This window comes from Salmo salar, chromosome 11, assembly GCF_965601325.2.
Source record: "Salmo salar chromosome 11, fSalSal1, whole genome shotgun sequence".
Classification (NCBI taxonomy): Eukaryota; Metazoa; Chordata; class Actinopteri; order Salmoniformes; family Salmonidae; genus Salmo; species Salmo salar.
In genome coordinates, this window is record NC_138301.1 from 115,652,957 (window position 1) to 115,669,125 (window position 16,169).

Consider the following 16,169-nt stretch of genomic DNA (forward strand, 5'->3'; position numbering starts at 1 on the left):
GATATCTATCAACGAATTGTCGAAGGCACTAGAATAGTCTGCAGCATCCGGCCTCACCCTAATAGAATCTGAAGTCAAATGTCTACTGTTTGCTGATGATCTGGTGCTTCTGTTACTAACCAAGGAGGGCCTACTGCAGCACCTAGATCTTCTGCACAGATTCTGTCAGACCTGGGCCCTGACAGTACATCTCAGTAAGACAAAAATAATGGTGTTCCAAAAAATGTCCAGTCGCCAGCACCACAAATACAAATTCCATCTAGACACCGTTGCCCTAGAGCAAACAAAAAACTATACATACCAACCAAGAATTCACAAAATGGGATAAACACCAAATTGAGATTCTGCATGCAGAATTCTGAAAAAATATCCTCTGTGTACAACGTAAAACACCAAATAATGCATGCAGAGCAGAATTAGGCCGATGCCCGCTAATGATCAAAATCCAGAAAAGATCTGTTAAATTCTACAACCACCTAAAAGGAAGGGATTCCCAAACCTTCCATATCAAAGCCATCACCTACAGAGAGATGAACTTGGAGAAGAGTCCCCTAAGCAAGCTGGTCCTGAGGCTCTGTTCACAAACAGATCCCACAGAGCCCCAGGACAGCAACACAATTAGACAACCAAATCATGAGAAAACAAAAAGATAATTACTTGACACATTGAAAAGAATTTACAAAAAAAACAGCAAACTAGAATGTTATTTGGCCCTGAACAGAGATTACACAGTGGTCTACTTACCTGACCATTGTGACTGACCCAATATTAAGGAAAGCTTTGACTATGTACAGACTTAGTGAGCATAGTCTTGCTATAGAGAAAGGCCGCCATAGACAGACCTGGCTCTCAAGAGTGCACACTGCCCACAAAAATGAGGTGGAAACTGAGCTGCACTTCCTAACCTGCCAAATGTATGACCATTTTAGAGACATATTTCCTTCAGATTACACAGATCCACAAAGAATTCAAAAATAAACCCAATTTTGATAAACTCTCATATCTACTGTGAAATACCACAGTGTGCAATCACAGCAGCAAGATTGTTGCCACAAGAAAAGGGAAACCAGTGAAAACCAAACACCATTGTAAATACTACCCATATTTATGTTTATATATTTTCCCTTTTGTACTTTACCTATTTGCACATCGTTACAACACTGTAAATAGACATAATATGACATTTGAAATGTCTTTATTCTTTTGGAACTTCTGTGGGTGTAATGTTTACTGTACATTTGTATTGTTTATTTCACTTTTCTTTATTATCTACCTCACTTGCTTTGGCAATGTTGATGTATGTTTCCCATACCAATAAAGCCCTTGAATTGATAGCTGGCTCTGGTCTACTTATTGTCCCCTCCCGCTCGCCCCATCCGCCCCGACCATAGAAAATGAGCCAGTGACATATCTCGCCCTGGGGCACCTGCTCCGCCGGGCGAGGGAAATAAGTAGACCAGAGTAGCCCCACCCCGAAACAATTACGGAGTGTTGTGTCTCGCTTTCTCTACAATCTCTGGTTCTACCTAGCTACAGTATGTCAATTATTATCAATGAAGGTATTTTATCAGTTGGAGGAATCAATGTTTTGTTTAATTTATTGACATAAATGACACATGTGAAACAGTCAGTAGTAGCTAGGCTGATGTATTGGAAGTTCTCTTGACTATCTTATGGTTACTAACGCAGAATACTCCTCGCCAATTGAAACGTCATGCATGCATCAAAACATGTAAGTAAATTGAATCGCCTATAAAATGATTTATTGGTGAGAAGACTCGTAAGAAAAATACTTGTTCCCATACCGGGAGTCGAACCCGGGCCGCCTGGGTGAAAACCAGGAATCCTAACCGCTAGACCATATGGGACTATAATTTTGTTTGTCCTCAATGGGGTTTTGAATGTACTACGCAATGACAACAACAATGAAGTAATCATGACGGAGCCCCGTTGCCAATACACACATCAATAAGGAAATAATGTCTGAGAAATAGTTTGCATAAAACAAATAGAGGAAAAAACGGACAGTCTAACAGGAAGTGCGGAGAGAGAGAGAGACTGTGTGCGTGAGAGACAGACACAGAGAGAGTTATAACTGTTGTCCCTCCTCTATCCTTATATTCAATAAGCCTGTTCTCTCTCCATCTATCCCTCCGTTCTGAATAGTCATGTTGTCCATAGTGGTGGAACACATCTTTCTCTTGGTCATCGTCACTCTCATTAGCGTCCTGCAGAATGGTAAGACAATTAATACACTTTATATACATTATTTTGGTTATTGTTATTATAACAAAAATTACGTTTGACTACATTTGTTATTTTATTTCAACAAGGATGTCCCATTCACATGAATAATATATGTATAGAAAGGAGGCCTGGCCAAAAAGACAACTGTGGCGAAGTTACTTGTATTGTCATTGTCAGCGAAAGAATAATGTAACTTTATGGGTCTTTTTCCCAGACACACATTAAACCTAATCCTGGTATAAAAATCACTTTCAATGGCGATGTTTTAGTCCAGGACTAGGCTTAATCTGCGTTTGGGAAACCTGTCCTGTCTCATGTAGGAGACTATAAACTTAATATATTTTTTTTATTAGAACCAGGAAGTCCCATTGAGATAAATAATATCTTTATAAATGGAGACCTGTGGAGGATTTACTCACATTGTAAAGTAGCTTACTATGTGGTTTATTACATTTTTACATTTTTTACATTTTAGTCATTTAGCAGACGCTCTTATCCAGAGCAACTTACAGTAGTGAATGCATACATTTAATTTCATAATTTAAAAAAAATAAAAAACCTGTGCTGGCCCCCCGTGGGAATCAAACCCACAACCCTGGCGTTGCAAACACCATGCTCTATATTAGTAGTGGTGTAGTGTTCGATGTTCTTCATACTGTAAAATGTATTTATCATTGAACCTTTCGGTTGATGCTTTGAATTGAATACTATGCCTTACTTTTAAATGACTGTTTATCACCTGATAACCAAGTCTTTTTCTTCACTTCTCTGATCGACGATGAAATACATTTCTGAACTGTTGGTGTTTTATCTGTCGTGTTATTTCCAGCTTTCTTTGCAACAAAGGTAGAGAGGGAGGGTAAAGAGCACAACAACAAAACTGCTTTTGAGAGAGTGTCCTGCGCCAAGTAAGTAACTTACACACACACACACACACACACACATCATTTTTCCCAGACACATATTAAACCTAGTCCTGGAATAAAAATACTGCTTTTAAATGCTAGCAAAACTAACCGATTGCTGCCCGCACCCTCCCGCCCGACTAGCATCACTACTCTGGACGGTTCTGACCTAGAATATGTGGACACCTACAAATACCTAGGTGTCTGGTTAGACTGTAAACTCTCCTTCCAGACTCACATTAAGCATCTCCAATCCAAAATTAAATCTAGAATCGGCTTCCTATTTCGCAACAAAGCCTAGTTCACTCATGCTGCCAAACATAACCTCGTAAAACTGACCATCCTACCGATCCTTGACTTCGGCGATGTCATTTACAAAATAGCCCCCAACACTCTACTCAGCAAACTGGATGTAGTCTATCACAGTGCCATCTGTTTTATCACCAAAGCCCCATATACTACCCACCACTGCGACCTCTATGCTCTCGTTGGCTGGCCCTCACTACATATTCGTCGCCAAACCCACTGGCTCCAGGTCATCTAGAAGTCTTTGCTAGGTAAAGCCCCGCCTTATCTCAGCTCACTGGTCACCATAGCAACACCCACCCGTAGCACGCCTCCAGCAGGTATATCTCACTGGTCATCCCCAAAGCCAACACTCCCTTTGGTCGCCTTTCCTTACAGTTCTCTGCTGCCAATGACTGGAGCGAATTGCAAAAATCTCTGAAGCTGGAGTCTTATATCTCCCTCTCTAACTTTAAGCATCAGCTGTCAGAGCAGCTTACCGATCACTGTACCTGTACACAGTACCTGTACCTATATACAGCCAATCTGTAAATAGCACACCCAACTACCTCATCCCCATATTATTACTTACCCTCTTGCTCTTTTGCACCCCAGTATCTCTACTTGCACATCATCATCTGCATATCTATCACTTCTGTATTAATTCTAAATTGTAATTATTTTGCCTCTAAGGCCTATTTATTGCCTACCTCCCTACTCTTATACATTTGCACACACTGTACATAGATCTTTCGATTTTTCTTTTCTTTTATGTTATTGACTGAACGTTTATTTATGTGTAACTCTGTGTTGTTGTTTTTGTTGCACTGCTTTGCTTTATCTTGGCCAGGTCGCAGTTGTAAATGAGAACTTGTTCTCAACTGGCCTACCTGGATAAATAAAGGTGAAATAAAATAATTTAAAAAAAAACACACACACACACACACAATGTACAATTATATTATTTCGCTGTGTATTCAGAATATAAACTAAGCACATAACCCAAACAAGGATGTACCATTTTAACTGTGTATCATTTCCCCTGTTCTTTACGGCTTATCGCATTTACATAAATGCTACTATCCCAGTGTATCAAGCCATAGCCTAATAATAGCCATGCTGTAACCCACACAAGACTGTGTGTGTTTCTTTACACATAGGTTGTGTTGCCTGTGGTAGAAGGGTTTTGCATATCGCACGTCTCCTCTCTCTTCCATCTGGTCACCTTTTACATGTGATTTCCATCTCTCCTAACATTACAAACCATCACATGGAGTTTCCTCAAACTCCAACCAGACCAGGTTATAGCACCCTATTTTCTATTTATAGTGCGTAACAGTTGACCAGGGCCCATACAGTAGTGTAGTATATAGGGAATAGGTTGTAGACTCTGCTTACTGTGTGGATCTGCCCTGGGGCTGTAGGGGAGGTTAGTCTCTGCTTACTGTGTGGATCTGCCCTCTGGGGCTGTAGGGGAGGTTAGTCTCTGCTTACTGTGTGGATCTGTCCTGGGGCTGTAGGGGAGGTTAGTCTCTGCTTACTGTGTGGATCTGCCCTCTGGGGCTGTAGGGGAGGTTAGTCTCTGCTTACTGTGTGGATCTGTCCTGGGGCTGTAGGGGAGGTTAGTCTCTGCTTACTGTGTGGATCTGTCCTGGGGCTGTAGGGGAGGTTAGTCTCTGCTTACTGTGTGGATCTGCCCTGGGGCTGTAGGGGAGGTTAGTCTCTGCTGTGTGGATCTGCCCTGGGGCTGTAGGGGAGGTTAGTCTCTGCTTACTGTGTAGATCTGCCCTGGGGCTGTAGGGGAGGTTAGTCTCTGCTTACTGTGTGGATCTGCCCTCTGGGGCTGTAGGGGAGGTTAGTCTCTGCTTACTGTGTGGATCTGCCCTCTGGGGCTGTAGGGGAGGTTAGTCTCTGCTTACTGTGTGGATCTGTCCTGGGGCTGTAGGGGAGATTAGTCTCTGCTTACTGTGTGGATCTGCCCTCTGGGGCTGTAGGGGAGGTTAGTCTCTGCTTACTGTGTGGATCTGCCCTCTGGGGCTGTAGGGGAGGTTAGTCTCTGCTTACTGTGTAGATCTGCCCTCTGGGGCTGTAGGGGAGGTTAGTCTCTGCTGTGTGGATCTGCCCTGGGGCTGTAGGGGAGGTTAATCTCTGCTTACTGTGTAGATCTGCCCTGGGGCTGTAGGGGAGGTTAGTCTCTGCTTACTGTGTGGATCTGCCCTCTGGGGCTGTAGGGGAGGTTAGTCTCTGCTGTGTGGATCTGCCCTGGGGCTGTAGCGGAGGTTAGTCTCTGCTTACTGTGTGGATCTGCCCTCTGGGGCTGTAGGGGAGGTTAGTCTCTGCTTACTGTGTGGATCTGTCCTGGGGCTGTAGGGGAGGTTAGTCTCTGCTTACTGTGTGGATCTGCCCTCTGGGGCTGTAGGGGAGGTTAGACTCTGCTTACTGTGTGGATCTGCCCTGGGGCTGTAGGGGAGGTTAGACTCTGCTTACTGTGTGGATCTGTCCTGGGGCTGTAGGGGAGGTTAGTCTCTGCTTACTGTGTGGATCTGCCCTCTGGGGCTGTAGGGGAGGTTAGTCTCTGCTTACTGTGTGGATCTGCCCTGGGGCTGTAGGGGAGGTTAGTCTCTGCTTACTGTGTGGATCTGCCCTGGGGCTGTAGGGGAGGTTAGCCTCTGCTTACTGTGTGGATCTGCCCTGGGGCTGTAGGGGAGGTTAGTCTCTGCTTACTGTGTGGATCTGCCCTGGGGCTGTAGGGGAGGTTAGTCTCTGCTTACTGTGTGGATCTGCCCTCTGGGGCTGTAGGGGAGGTTAGTCTCTGCTGTGTGGATCTGTCCTGGGGCTGTAGGGGAGGTTAGTCTCTGCTTACTGTGTGGATCTGCCCTCTGGGGCTGTAGGGGAGGTTAGTCTCTGCTTACTGTGTGGATCTGCCCTCTGGGGCTGTAGGGGAGTTTAGTCTCTGCTTACTGTGTGGATCTGCCCTGGGGCTGTAGGGGAGGTTAGTCTCTGCTTACTGTGTGGATCTGCCCTGGGGCTGTAGGGGAGGTTAGTCTCTGCTGTGTGGATCTGCCCTGGGGCTGTAGGGGAGGTTAGTCTCTGCTTACTGTGTTGATCTGCCCTGGGGCTGTAGGGGAGATTAGTCTCTGCTTACTGTGTGGATCTGCCCTCTGGGGCTGTAGACTCTAATGGTTTCCTGTACAGATGTTAAACCTAGTCCTGGACTAAAAAGCATACTCAATGGAAACAGCCCAATTGTAAGTGTTTTGTATTCCAGGACTTGGCTTAATCTCAGACCAGGAAATCGGCCCACAGGGTGCACCTCAATAGTATGAAGTGGCTTCCTCTCCTTGTCTCCTTTCCTTCAAATATTCTGGTAAAAAAAAAGGAATAACGTAGATAAAGACACATGAAGGAACAGAGGATCAGGACTGTTGTTTCAATGGAGGCCATCATTGTTGCGCTGATGTACTTCCTGTATTAAAAAAGGAAGCAGTGGACCCACATCCTTTCTCTGCTCCTCACTTTATTGCATTGTCCAGAAAGAACCTGCCTGTAAGCATTTCATTGGACGATGTCTATCATGCATATCCCGTACATATGACTAATACAACTTCTCTGTAGAGTTAAGGTGGTTAGGTTGACATCACGTGTGAAGAAACACACACACACACACACACACACACACACACACACACACACACACACACACACACACACACACACACACACACACACACACACACACACACACACACACACACACACACACAGTAAAACATTTTGCAAGAAAAACCAAAGTTCAGGAAGTTACTGTGTGGCTGCGCTGTCACACAGGAACTATATTTTTGTATTTTCAGGAAGAGGCAGTGTTTTTATTGCAACACCCCTCCCTCCCTCCCTCCCTCCACTCCTCCTTCCTAGTGAGAGAGCAGGGCTGAGGATGTTGTCAACCCATTTCATCATTGTTACTTTACTGACTGCATACTACAGAGTCTTTTACTGATCACATAATATTTGCAATAGCTCTCGTGACTCAGGCAGGGGCGGAAATCGCGGGGGGGACGGGGGGCACACGACCCCCCCATCCTGGGAAAAATATGATTTGTCCCCCCCAATATATCACTGAAACATAACTATGTAATTTAAATAATATTAATAATACGCAATGAAAGCAATTGTGCTGATTATAGACACTTAACAGCGCGTTTTTAAGTTTCAAAAGATTGCGACCCCCCCACCCTTTTCCTCACAATGGTTTGATCCACTGGCAAGGTAACAGAGGGGTCGTAGCCACTGTCTGAAAGGCACTCAATGAACGTAACTGACGTGAGGTTAATCCAGTCAATCGCGCACACACACTAGCTGAATATGCACAGCTAGCGCGCAAATATTAACTATTAAGCTAGCTAGTACCTATTCCATTTATGTGGCCTCGTCAAAGATGGAATCTTTGCTATGGTCAATTTATTCCGAGATCAGCATGCAGATGACGTAAGTTAGTGCTTCAAAGTCCCTGTGATAAGGTTAGCGATAAACTGATTTAACCCAGGTAGCAAAGATTATAGCAAACACCACTGAAACTGAATTGGTGTTCGCAAGCTTTGCAAATTCAGCTATTGTTGGAAGCCAGCCAATATGAAACAAACTATTAAAATTACAAAAGGTTGCAGCATATGTTGTGTAAATGGTGAACTCATACAGCTGTCAACTCTTGTCATTTTAATCCGTTTCACATTTGCTAGCTACCTTTTAGATCAAAGCCCAAATAGAATGATAAAAGATAAGATGATAGAAGCCCATCTCCTACTGTAAATAACCAACACACTGTGTGTGTGTGTGTGTAGCCAGCCAGCCAGGTAGAAAAATGGCAGAAAAATAAAAGACGGACATCAGAGTATTTTTCAGTACACCAAAACGCAAAGTAAGAACCCTAGTAGCCTAATATCTCAAAGACTAGTTGATAAAATGTTCATAAGAAAGAAATGAAATTCTAATGGAAATGTTTCACAATGATGTCATTAGGCAGAGCAGGCAACAGATTGCACACAAACAGCAGAGTTGGGGACAGATATGCAGGGACAGACTGGCAGAGACAGGGAGTCTCAGGTAAGTTTCTTGAGTCTTTGTTTGGCAACATTATGAAAGGTTCTCCATTTTTTTTACTTGTAAAATAGGAACATAATTGGAAAATGCCATGGATACCCCCACTCTCAACTTAAACTGGTGACTGAACTAAGATTTGTTAAAGGCAATGGTATTGCTGTTGTGAATAGTTGTGTAGTTTTGGGTACCGGTAGTTAGGAGTACGGCAAACACCTTATTTCTTTGGTTCCTCAATATACATTTACCATATTACAATGTAGGCTATGTGTTACAGCACTACTTTTGGTGTCCCCCTCAGGAATTGCTCTTGAGAAAATGTCATGTAATTGTCCCCCCCAAAGTTGATATCAGATTTTCGCCCCTGGACTCAGGGCTCTATTCATTCTGAAGCGTTACAGATTCCGCTATAGAACTTCAATAGCCATTTCCGATTGAGCCGACATATGCAGCTTTTACCATGAATGCAGTCTCCGCTAAAGCGAGAATATTGCCTTTACATGTCAATCACTCTGTAATGCTGAGTTTCCACGGTATGGATTGAATTAGAACCCTAACTCTTCATACAAGTCGAGTCTCAGTGTGTGTTTGTATCCACTGTAATTTCAGCATAAAACTGTCTAAGCCTAAGGGCTCTATTTCAATCAGATCGGCATTAGCCAACATCCACATAGCGGTGGAACTTTGTTAGCGGTGGAACTTCATTAGAGCTGTCGAAGCCACAAGTGGCTCCCGTGTGTGACTCAGTTGGGTAGAGTGCGGTTCTTGCAACGCCAGGGATGTGGGTTCGATTCTCAAAGAGGACCAGTAAGGAAAATGTATGCACTCACTACTGTAAGTTGCTCTGGATAAGAGCCTCTGCTAAAGGACTAAAATGTAAATTATACCTAAAGCGGTCATTGGCTATGCTGAGTCACATTAACAGAAATCCCATGCAGCCTCGTAAACTGTAATCTACACCTCCATTAAGATGCTAGAAATCGTTATTTAATTGAATGATTTTTCAGTTGGAGCGTAATTATTTCTGTACAGCCTACACTTTCTCACTCTGAACTTCTAACACGAGTGGGGCAGGTGTGGATTATGTTTTATTGAACCTTTATTTAACTAGGCAACTCAGTTAAGAAAAAAATCTTATTTACAATGACGGCCTACCCCGGCCAAACCCAGTCAACGCTCGGCCAATTGTGCGCCGCCCTATGGTACTCCCATCCATGGCCGGATGTGATACAGCCTGGATTTGAACCAGGGACTGTAGTGACACCTCCGACATCGCCAAAACATCTGTTATGCGTGTGTCTTCTAGCGCCGGTTAACCCTTGATCTGATTGAATCTAGGCCTAACTGGGGTTTTCATCATGTGTTTCTCTTGTCTGTCTCCACAGTCGTAACTGTATGGATTCCTACCCAACCTTCCTAGCAGTGATGTGGTGTGCTGGGCTGTGCCTTAACCAAGGTAAATCATCACACAGATACTGTACGTCACGTAACATTCCCCAGTCTCTCTTTTCATCTAGCTAACACTGTCTGTGATCTTGGTGTGTTCAGCTCCTGCTGCCTTTGCAGGGATCATCTACCTGGTGGCCAGGCAGAAGTACTTTGTCGGGTACATGGGTCAGACATCTCAAAGGTGAGAGGGGGGTGTGTGTGTGGTGTGTGTGTAAAGTATGTATTTGTAACTGATTGACTGCTGTTTTGTATGTGTGTGTGTGACTAATCAACTGTGTTTCTGTCTGACAGCACTCCAGGGTACCTGTTTGGGAAACGCGTCCTGGCCTTCCTCATCCTGATGTGCATTGTGGGTATCTTCAACTACCTGCTGTTGCGTTACTTCGGCAGCGACTATAAAGACACCATGGAAATGATCACCAACGCAGCCTCCGCTCTACTCCTCATTCCCTGAACTACGGAAAGTGACTATAAAGTCTATGTTTTGTGTCTGTGTGTGCATGTGTGTATTTGCACAGTGCAAGGGTCAGCAAGTGTGGTGATGTGATGAGTGATTCAATGTGGTGCAATTATCCGCTTCTGTGCACAATCATTTCATGTTTTATTTCCTTTAAAAAAAAAAAGATTTTATTTGAGTATGGGAAATAAAAACACAAAAGCTACATAGTATTGAATTCCATTGAAAATGTATAAAATATGTTGATATGCCACAGCAGCCACAGCAATCCATCTAAATGACATGTGAACAGTTTCTAAAGTCAGTCCAAGATGACCCTTCATCTAAAGAGCATACAACATCTAAACATCTACATTCAAATGTTCTAGAAATCTTGTCGCCATGTTCTAGAAATCATGTCGCCATACACAATACAAACTTTTAAAATGCTTTCTAACAACGTACATAGCCTTCAGAAAGTATTCATACCTCTCAACTTATTCCACATTTTGTGTTACAGCCTAAATTCAAAATGGATTAATTTGATTGTTTCTCTCATCTCACCCTGCTACACACAATACCCTATAATGATGAAGTGAAAACCTGTTTTTACAAATGTTTGCAAATTTATTGAAAATTAAATACAGAAATACTCCCGAGTCAAGACTTTGTAGAAGCACCTTTGGCAGGGATTACAGCTGTGAGTCTTTCTGGGTAAGCCTCTAAGCGCTTTCTACACCTGGATTGTGCAACATTTGCCCAATATTCTTTTCAAAATTCTACAAGCTTGAACAAAAAATGGTTGTTTGTCATTGCTAGACAGACATTTTCAGGTCTTGCCCTAGATTTTCAAGCAGATCTAAGTCAAAACTCGGCCACCCAGGTACATTCATTGTCTTCTTGGTAAGCAACTCCAGTGTAGATTTGACCTTGTGTTTTAGGTTGTCCTGCTGAAAGGTGAATTCATCTGTCTTGTGGAAAGCAGACTGAACCAGGTTTTCCTCTAGGATTTTGCCTGTGCTTAGTTCCATGCCATTTCTTTTTTATCCTGAAAAACTCCCTAGTCCATAACGATTACAAGCATACCCATAACATGATGCAGCCACCACTATGCTTGAAAATATGGAGTGGTACTCTGGACTATGTTGCATTGGATTTGCCCCAAACATAACACGTTGTATTCAGGACAAAACGTGAATTGCTTTGCCACATATTTTGCAGTATTTCTATTGGTGCCTTTTTGTAAACAGGATGCATGTTTTGGAATATTTTTATTCTGTAAAGGTTTCCTTATTTTCACTCTGTCAATTAGGTTAGTATTGTAGAGTAACTACAATGTTGTTAATCCATCCTCAGTTTTCTCCCATCACAACCATTCATCTCTAATTGTTTTAAAGTCACCATTCCTGAGCGGTTTCCTTCCTCTCGGGCAACTGAGTTAGGAAGGACGCCTGTATCTTTGTGGTGACTAGGTGTATTGACACACCATCCAAAGTGTAATTAATAACGTCACCATGCTCAAAGGGAATATTCAATGTCTGCTTTTATTTTTACGCATCTACCACAGGAGGCTGCTGAGGGGAGGACGGCTCATAATAATGGTTGGAATGGTATCAAACACATGAAAACCATGTGTTTGGTGTGTTCAATACCATTCCATAAATTCCGTTCCAGTCATTACTAAGAGTCCGTCCTCCCAATTAAGGTACCACCAGCCGCCAATCGGTGCCCTTCTTTGCGAGGCATTGGAAAACCTCCCTGGTCTTTGTGGTTGAATCTGTTTGAGGGACCTTACAGATACTTGTATGTGTAGGGTACAGAGATGAGGTAGTCATTCAAAAATCATGTTAAACACTATTATTGCTCACAGAGTGAGTCCATGTAAACGTATTATGTGACTTGTATACTTCTGAACTTATTTAGGCTTGTCATAAGAGGTTGAATACTTAAGACTCATTTTTTATTCAAATTGATCTAAAAACATCATTCCACTTTGTCATTATGGGGTATTGTGTGTAGGTCAGTAACAAAAACAAAAACTCAATTTAATTCATTGTAAATTCAAGCTGTAACACAACAAAATGTGGAAAAAGTCAAGGGGAGTGAATACTTTCTGAAGGCACTGTATATATGAACTTGATAAAACAACTTATTGTAAAGTCTTTTGGGCTATTCTTTCAATAGTTTCGTGCCGACTGGCTTACTCCATCTTCCCATTAACATAACAGTGCAGCAGAGGGTTAAATTCTCAAACCAAAGCAGCAGCATTGAACTGACCATCCATGTCCTACACTCAATGAGATGATCCAGTCTACTGATAAACAGCTCCTCCAAGTGGTGGAATCCTGCATAGCAGGTAGCAGGAATCCCAGCTTCTCACTTCAACTGACAGGTGTCGCTGTCCACTGAAACATGGGCCTTGGAAGAGGCGAAGAGAGGATTTACTCCTTAATACCCCATAATATGTCCGTGTGAGATATGACATTTTTTTGTATGGAGGTCTATGAGAGAGTGTCGAATTACATAGGGCTAACTTGATTTGAATAGAAGTTTTGTAATTTTTAGACTGTTTCAAATGTACTGATATAAGTGGATGCAGGTGGCATTCCGGCAGCTTTGCGAAAAATGACTTGGTTGTGCCTGTTGTTCACACGCATATCTGCCCTCTCATTGGCTAGTATGGTCCCACCTGACTTCACTTGCCTTCAAGCCTTAAGGACATGCATTTCCATTGTTAGAGTGGTCACTCGGCTACCTTGTCAATATAATAGATCATCTTTGGCCTATGTCCAGTCTTCTTGCCCATCAAATAGTTATTATTGATTCTTGCTAAGGTCTCATCTTCCATGGTTGGAGATCTACAGGGAAGAAATCACAAAGTAAATAAACGTGTTGGTTTCCTTGCTCTCATAGTGGGCACCCTAGCAATGGCCCAATCATCTCCTTCCTCTCATAGTGGGCACCCTAGCAATGGCCCAATCATCTCCTTCCTCTCATAGTGGGCACCCTAGCTATGGCCCAATCATCTCCGTCCTCTCATAGTGGACACCATAGCTATGGCCCAATCATCTCCTTCCTCCCAGAGTGGACACCCTAGCTATGGCCCAATCATCTCCTTCCTCACAGAGTGGACACCCTAGCTATGGCCCAATCATCTCCTTCCTCCCAGAGTGGATCTATTCCCTTTCCTTCACTGATTTGAAAGAAAATTACTGGTGTAAGAAATTTGGCGGAGCAATGGGCTGGTGGGAGTCTCCACCGTATTTCAATGCTTTTAGATTTGTGGGAAGTAGTGAATGAGTTCACACTTCAGGAGGACAGGGATATTATTGTGACGCACCCTTTGATGGCCACAAGTAAGATTCAGAGAAACACAGACTATTCAGCAGTAAACTGTCCGCAGGAGAGAATATACATCAATAAGCTAAAAGGAAAGTTCCAGATACATTAATAAATAAATAGGCGTCATTCAATCACTGTATTTGACCTTAAAATGGCGTTTGCTGAAGCCGAGCCAGTGTGGGAAGTCGAAGAGGGCATCAGAGTAATATTTCAGGGTGAAGCAGGTATCCTTCCACACGGGCGTGACCTTCTCTCTGTTGCCTAGGAGACAGAAACTCTCCCCTGCCCAGCCACGCAATGCATCACACAGGTCAATCTGAAAACAAAAAAGCAGAGGGAAAAATGTATTTCAACTTTACATGAAAAAAAAGATATAATAAATATGAATATGCTATTTTCAATGTCAACATCTTGAGAGGTGGCTGCGTAAAGAAAATAAGCTTGTTTTCTAAGAATCACTCTTATTAAATGTTATCTTTCTAACAGAAAAATGACAAACTCACGTCGACCCTGTAGCTCTCCCCAGCCACAGAGGAGATAGTCCTGTCCAGGCCTCTCTCAATCTCCCACTTGATCAGAGGGTTACGGCCATCAATGGACACCACATACTGCTGGAGCACTGGGGAGGGAGGGAGAAAAGGAGAGAGAGAGTCAGAAAGAGTCAGTCAGTCCTGTGAAGGCCACTGTGTTAGTTAGTAATAAGCCATGAGTCTCTGTAGTTAAGCTGTGAGTCATACTTAAAGGTCACTCTGCACCGCCTGCAACCGGTCAAAAACCACAGTTACATCCCAAATAGCACCATATTCCCTATATAGTGCAATATATTGACCAAAGCCCTGGCCAACAGTAGTGTACTATATAGGGAATAAGGTGCAATTTGGGAAGCAGGGAGTGATTCATTATAACCTCCATATGGAAGGGCCAGCCCAGGTTAAAAATACATAAATAACATGTTGTTTCACTGCATGGTTAAGAATGATGTGCTGCTGATATCCACCAATACATACATACTGTATCAGGCTAACATTTACTCCTGTACATATGAAATCTGCTATTTGATGCAGTAAAGAGTAACGTTATGAAAAGTCATTTAGGGAAACCATGGACTACAGTGCAGAACACGCCTTGTCTGCTGCAGCAGGTCCATTATAGATAGAACAGCGAAACGTTTTACCTTTTATGTTTTTGGGAGCTTTCCCATCTGTCGATGAAGGTTTACTTTCACATGCAGACACCAGTATATATATCTTTTTTGACGTTAGGCTCTTCCTGAAGCGAGTGTAATCTCCCAAATTGCGCACTGTGATTTTCCTGAAATAAAATACATTTTCGATTGCTAGTTAAGAAGTTGATGCTGAATTAATTATATTTTCAAGGCTGACTAATGTATCAAACTTTTTAAATGAACATATTCCTTACTTTCCCTGCGAGTGCTGGAAGACTACTTTTCCTCCTCTGGATAACTCGAAGTCATCGATGAACACGCAGCAGTTTTCAGGATCGCTTTTCACGAATCCGTAGCCAGCCTCTACCGTGAAACCGGGCGGAGGGTTCCGCAAGAATTCCTCAACTTCTATAACTTCCATCGTACAGCGAGAGACGTCTGTGATCTTCATGTCTTTGGAGATATGTGAAGTTTTCTGTCTTGAGCAATGTGTTTTTCTGCTGCTCCAGATCACGTGATGAGGAAATAAATGTATTGTAACCCCAGATAAACAAGTGACGGGAATTCCGGCTCTTTACAGTAAACCGGTTCGTTCGGCTCAGTTCCCGAAAAAGAACCGGCTCTTTTGGCTCCCAAACAGCTCTTTAAAAAAAAGTATGTTTTGTATTTTTTCAAGTCAAACAGTTTGCGATAGTTTTGACTATGATTGGTGTTAAAATAATTCTAATCAAATTATTAAATGAAATCATACTCTACCTTAACTACAATGTATTTAAAAATGCATTGGTTTGTTATGAAAAAGAATGCTGTTAAACATTTGCATTTAAAGTATAACTTTTTAATGTATATAAACAAAGTGCATATAAATCTGACCATTCAAAACGAATACAATGTGAACAACATAATAATAGAATATTGCACCATATCAAAGAAAAATAAATAACAATGTGCAAAACTGCAGCATCCCACTTAAAACATTAAACTGGTCCCTCTTTTCTCTCTCTTCTTTATTGCCATGTTATAACCAGCAGCACACAGAAATGCTGACCATATTTTGCTTTTATGAGAGATTTGCATTCAGAAATGCAAGTTGCCTCACTTTTGAGGGGCTGATGCGGTTTCTTCTCTCAGTAATTATATGTCCCGTTTTCGAGAAGACCCTCTCAGAGGGAACGGATGTGGCCACTATGCAGTCTCCCTGTCATGACTTTAGTAAGCCGGGGGCAGACAGAGGCCTTGTGCTTCC

At 42.6% G+C, this 16,169-nt stretch overlaps 2 protein-coding genes and 1 non-coding gene across 5 annotated transcripts; 1 reads left to right on the forward strand and 2 right to left on the reverse strand.

Moving 5' to 3' along the window:
- Nucleotides 1-1,605: 1,605 nt before the first annotated feature.
- alox5ap (arachidonate 5-lipoxygenase activating protein) lies at nt 1,606-11,073 on the forward strand. Of its 3 annotated transcripts, XM_082957534.1 has the most exons (7): nt 1,606-1,732; nt 2,167-2,238; nt 3,077-3,155; nt 8,454-8,537; nt 9,917-9,987; nt 10,080-10,161; nt 10,272-10,642. In XM_082957534.1, the coding sequence occupies exons 2-7, from the start codon at nt 2,169-2,171 to the stop codon at nt 10,432-10,434; spliced, it is 549 nt and encodes a 182-aa protein (XP_082813660.1). In that variant the 5' UTR covers nt 1,606-1,732; nt 2,167-2,168; the 3' UTR covers nt 10,435-10,642.
- On the reverse strand, nt 1,797-1,868 carry trnae-uuc (transfer RNA glutamic acid (anticodon UUC)). The gene has a single exon. It is a non-coding gene; the product is annotated as a tRNA-Glu (tRNA).
- A 1,709-nt stretch (nt 11,074-12,782) lies between the features above and the next one.
- On the reverse strand, nt 12,783-15,499 carry medag (mesenteric estrogen dependent adipogenesis). Its single transcript, XM_014129718.3, has 5 exons — nt 15,178-15,499; nt 14,933-15,069; nt 14,262-14,377; nt 13,904-14,074; nt 12,783-13,274 (listed from the first exon to the last, which is right to left on the reverse strand). The coding sequence occupies exons 1-5, from the start codon at nt 15,372-15,374 to the stop codon at nt 13,254-13,256; spliced, it is 642 nt and encodes a 213-aa protein (XP_013985193.1). The 5' UTR covers nt 15,375-15,499; the 3' UTR covers nt 12,783-13,253.
- Nucleotides 15,500-16,169: the final 670 nt, after the last annotated feature.

Bases quoted from the DNA above. Each gene is read 5' to 3' on its own strand.
- alox5ap (XM_082957534.1), top strand. From the start codon at position 2,169: ATGTTGTCCATAGTGGTGGAACACATCTTTCTCTTGGTCATCGTCACT. The intron at 3,156-8,453 runs GTAAGTAACTTA...TGATGTCATTAG, and splicing joins GAGAGAGTGTCCTGCGCCAA to GCAGAGCAGGCAACAGATTG. The intron at 10,162-10,271 runs GTGAGAGGGGGG...TCTGTCTGACAG, and splicing joins ATGGGTCAGACATCTCAAAG to CACTCCAGGGTACCTGTTTG.
- medag (XM_014129718.3), bottom strand. From the start codon at position 15,374: ATGAAGATCACAGACGTCTCTCGCTGTACGATGGAAGTTATAGAAGTT. The intron at 14,378-14,932 runs GTAAAACGTTTC...CTCCCTCCCCAG, and splicing joins AGCTCCCAAAAACATAAAAG to TGCTCCAGCAGTATGTGGTG. The intron at 13,275-13,903 runs GTCAAATACAGT...TCTTCCCTGTAG, and splicing joins TCAGCAAACGCCATTTTAAG to ATCTCCAACCATGGAAGATG.